The sequence below is a fragment of the Aegilops tauschii genome, chromosome 7 (assembly GCF_002575655.3).
Source record: "Aegilops tauschii subsp. strangulata cultivar AL8/78 chromosome 7, Aet v6.0, whole genome shotgun sequence".
Taxonomy (NCBI): domain Eukaryota; kingdom Viridiplantae; phylum Streptophyta; class Magnoliopsida; order Poales; family Poaceae; genus Aegilops; species Aegilops tauschii.
Genome location: NC_053041.3, coordinates 638,435,386 through 638,438,424, shown reverse-complemented (window position 1 = coordinate 638,438,424; position 3,039 = coordinate 638,435,386). Strand labels below are relative to the sequence as shown.

Sequence of the window (3,039 nt, the reverse complement as noted above, 5' to 3'; positions counted from 1 at the left end):
TATTGGAACCTTGTCCTAATTTCAGTTGTGTTATGGACAATGTTCACCACAGGGTCATCACACGTACAATATGATCAGTACCATGTTAGCAAGAAATGTACATATCTGTGGAATTTTTCCAAAACCACAATTTCCCTCCATACAAAAACAAGAAACCTAGCATGACTAGAGCTGCTAGCTGCTAGACTGGCTTGCTTTGGTGTTAAGATTCCCAGTGTCCCCTCTGACAGTGTTGATTAGCTGTGGTTCTAATATCAAATTAAGAAAATGGATTAACGACATCAGCGACGCAGTCAAAAACATGTAGGCGCTGCATCACGTTTATCGGTTTACCCCTTCTTGGACTACTTAGTTTGTTTAGTTTGAAGGTGTGACCAAGTTGCATATTTTAACTGTTCGGTTTTATGGGAGAAAATTGGTGTGCGTAAGTTAGGATCGATAACGACTGAATAGATCCAAAAGTAAACTTGTTAATTTGGCGATTATGGTTTCTTTTTGAATTTTTTGGGCGATTATGCTTCACAAAAGCTTGGATATATTGCTCTGAATTGTTGGCTGGAAATGAAACGGGCAAGTGCTTCACAAGAGCTAGGACATATTGCTCTGAGTATTATTCATGTCAAGATGCACAGGTCTGAACAAGTGTAGCAAAATGTTATTCTTTGTACTATATTTTTTCTTGTATATATGTACGCGCTGTGTAGTGACAAATTAATCAGCAAAACATACATGGTTTAGCTAATTATGTTCTTCTTCTTTTTCTTCTATGTATACATGACATGACTAGCTAGCTGACTAGATGGTGGGCGTCATGATGTTGAGCAGTGAAACTCTGGTCTGCACCACGCTCCTGAACACCATGTCGCAGGCGCCGTCGCACTCGTCGAAGCACTGCTCCAGCGCGTGCAGCCTCTCCACGGTCGCCTCCGCCGACTCGGGGGCGGTGGACTTCCTTGCGAACGCAGGAATAAACGTGGCCGTCTTCTTGCAAGACGACACCGCAGACGACATGGACGCGGCGGCCGAGAACACGGCCGCGGAGGCCGCAGCGCTGGCAGCGGCCGCCTCCACAAGAGCATAGGCCATCTCGGCCTCCTCGCCGCTAACGGCGACGAGGTTCAGGCGCGCGCATTTGGTGGAGACGGCGGAGACCGACGCGGCGAGGCGCGCGAGGTCCTTCTCTGCTCTGCGCTGGGAACTGGAGGCGGACGCGAGCCTGCCCGCGTCCCCTCTGCGGAGTGCAGTGCGGGACTCGGCGGCGGCCTGCCTGAGCTCTAGGAGGCACTCCTGGAAGCCCTGGTGCGCGTCCGCGAGGAGGAGGAAGGCGTCAAGGAGGCGGTCGCCGGTGTTGCTGGTGGTGCACCGAAGCGCGGCCACGGACGCTGGGAGGAGGAGGAGGTCGGCGAGCGCGGCGTGGAGCGCGTGGATGTTGGCGAGGCCGGCCTGGAGGGAGGCCGTGTCCTGGATCCAGGAACGGACGGCGGCGATGTGGGCGTGGAGGTTGGCGAGGAGCGGGTGGGAGGAGGTGGTGCCGGGGAGGCTGACGGAGCGGACGTGGCGGGACGACTTTGAGAAGGACCTCGCCGGGGTGAGAGGGAAGGAGATGGACCGGCCGAAGTTGGGTGCCATTTCGATGGATCGCCGGCTGGCTAGCTAGTTGCTTCTTCTTCCTCTTTGTGTTTGTTGCTGGTAGGTGCGGCAAGATGCGTGAGAAAAGAACTGAGATGAGATGAGATGAGATGTGAGAACTGAGGAGACCGTCGATGTGGTATATATGCAATGCAAGGAGGAGTGTGGCTTGACATGCAAGTGGTGGTTGCACGTGTGGGTTGCCGGGCAGCGGCGTGCGTGGGGGACACGATCCGCCGGTGGAGGGGAGGAGGAGGTTGCCGCGCGCGCAATGCGTTCAAAGTCAAATCTCAACGTACGTGCCAAAGCAACGGCAGCGAGCCACCATCTCCGTGCATGTGCAGCGGCCGCGTAGTGTGGATTAGGTGTCATGTTGGGGTTCGAGGAGCTAGCCCAGGTGTTGGACATGCTTGCACGCTCGCACGGTCAAGATGTGTGTATATATGACCTGTGGTGTGACGCACACGTACAACAGCTCGTACTCGAGCTAGACTGGCACTGTTAGGTGCTGGCGCCGTTGGACAGCCGGCAGCACATATGATTGGAGTAATGGAAGATGACTAATTGGGCAGGACAATGCAGCGGAACACGTACATCCACGATCTACCGTTGGATGGATGATGAGTCCAGGTCATCCTCAACGCACGCAACGTGCAAATTGTGCTGTTGCTCAAGGTATATTCGGTCCCATCTACGCAAGTTTTGGCATCTACGCACATGCGGGCACGGCTATTTTGGTGTACGTAGGCACGCCCACCGGACACGCGGATGGCGAGTGGCGACGAGATCGGTGGGAGGGATGAGCACTCCGCAACAATCGGATCCGAGCGTGCGTGTGATTTTGTCTTATGCGTTGCAAGTTGGGAGACATGAAATATTTCGTTTGCCGTTTCGTTCAGGGAGAGGAAAAACGCACACCACATGCATGAGTTGCATGTTTGCTAAACCTAGTTGGCTGAAAGTTCCTCTCCCGTCACTTGATTATTAACGATGCTGGAAACGGGAACAACGCCCGCGAAGAGAGCTACGACGTCTTAGATAGAACCGCGGAGGCGAGGAAGAGGGTTGATTGGTGCAGGTTGGAGGTGCGCGGTCTTAGAGAACACTAGACCATGATGGCGCGCGTTGCCGCGCCCGTCGATTTTTACAATAGTATGGTAGTCAATTTAGAAATATATGGAGACATGGAAATGTAAGTTATTATGTGTTAATGAAAAGTAACCACAAATCTAAAGTAGGAGGGTAACTTTTGTTTTACCCAATCACCATGATGAGCATATACCCTCTTGATTTCAGAACGATAAATTGGCACCAGCTATATTCGTTAGTTAACTACAAAAACCTAATGCATTATCTTGTAGACAATCTATTTATGAAGATCTAGAACTTATGCTTACTTCATAATCTTGC

General features: G+C 52.0%; 1 protein-coding gene across 1 annotated transcript; it reads right to left on the bottom strand.

The window, feature by feature from the left end:
• Positions 1–518: 518 nt before the first annotated feature.
• LOC109783168 (uncharacterized) lies at positions 519–1,718 on the bottom strand. Its single transcript, XM_020341771.4, has one exon. It carries the CDS (start codon positions 1,627–1,629, stop codon positions 796–798), a length of 834 nt encoding a protein of 277 aa, XP_020197360.1. The 5' UTR covers positions 1,630–1,718; the 3' UTR covers positions 519–795.
• Between the last annotated feature and the right edge of the window lie 1,321 nt (positions 1,719–3,039).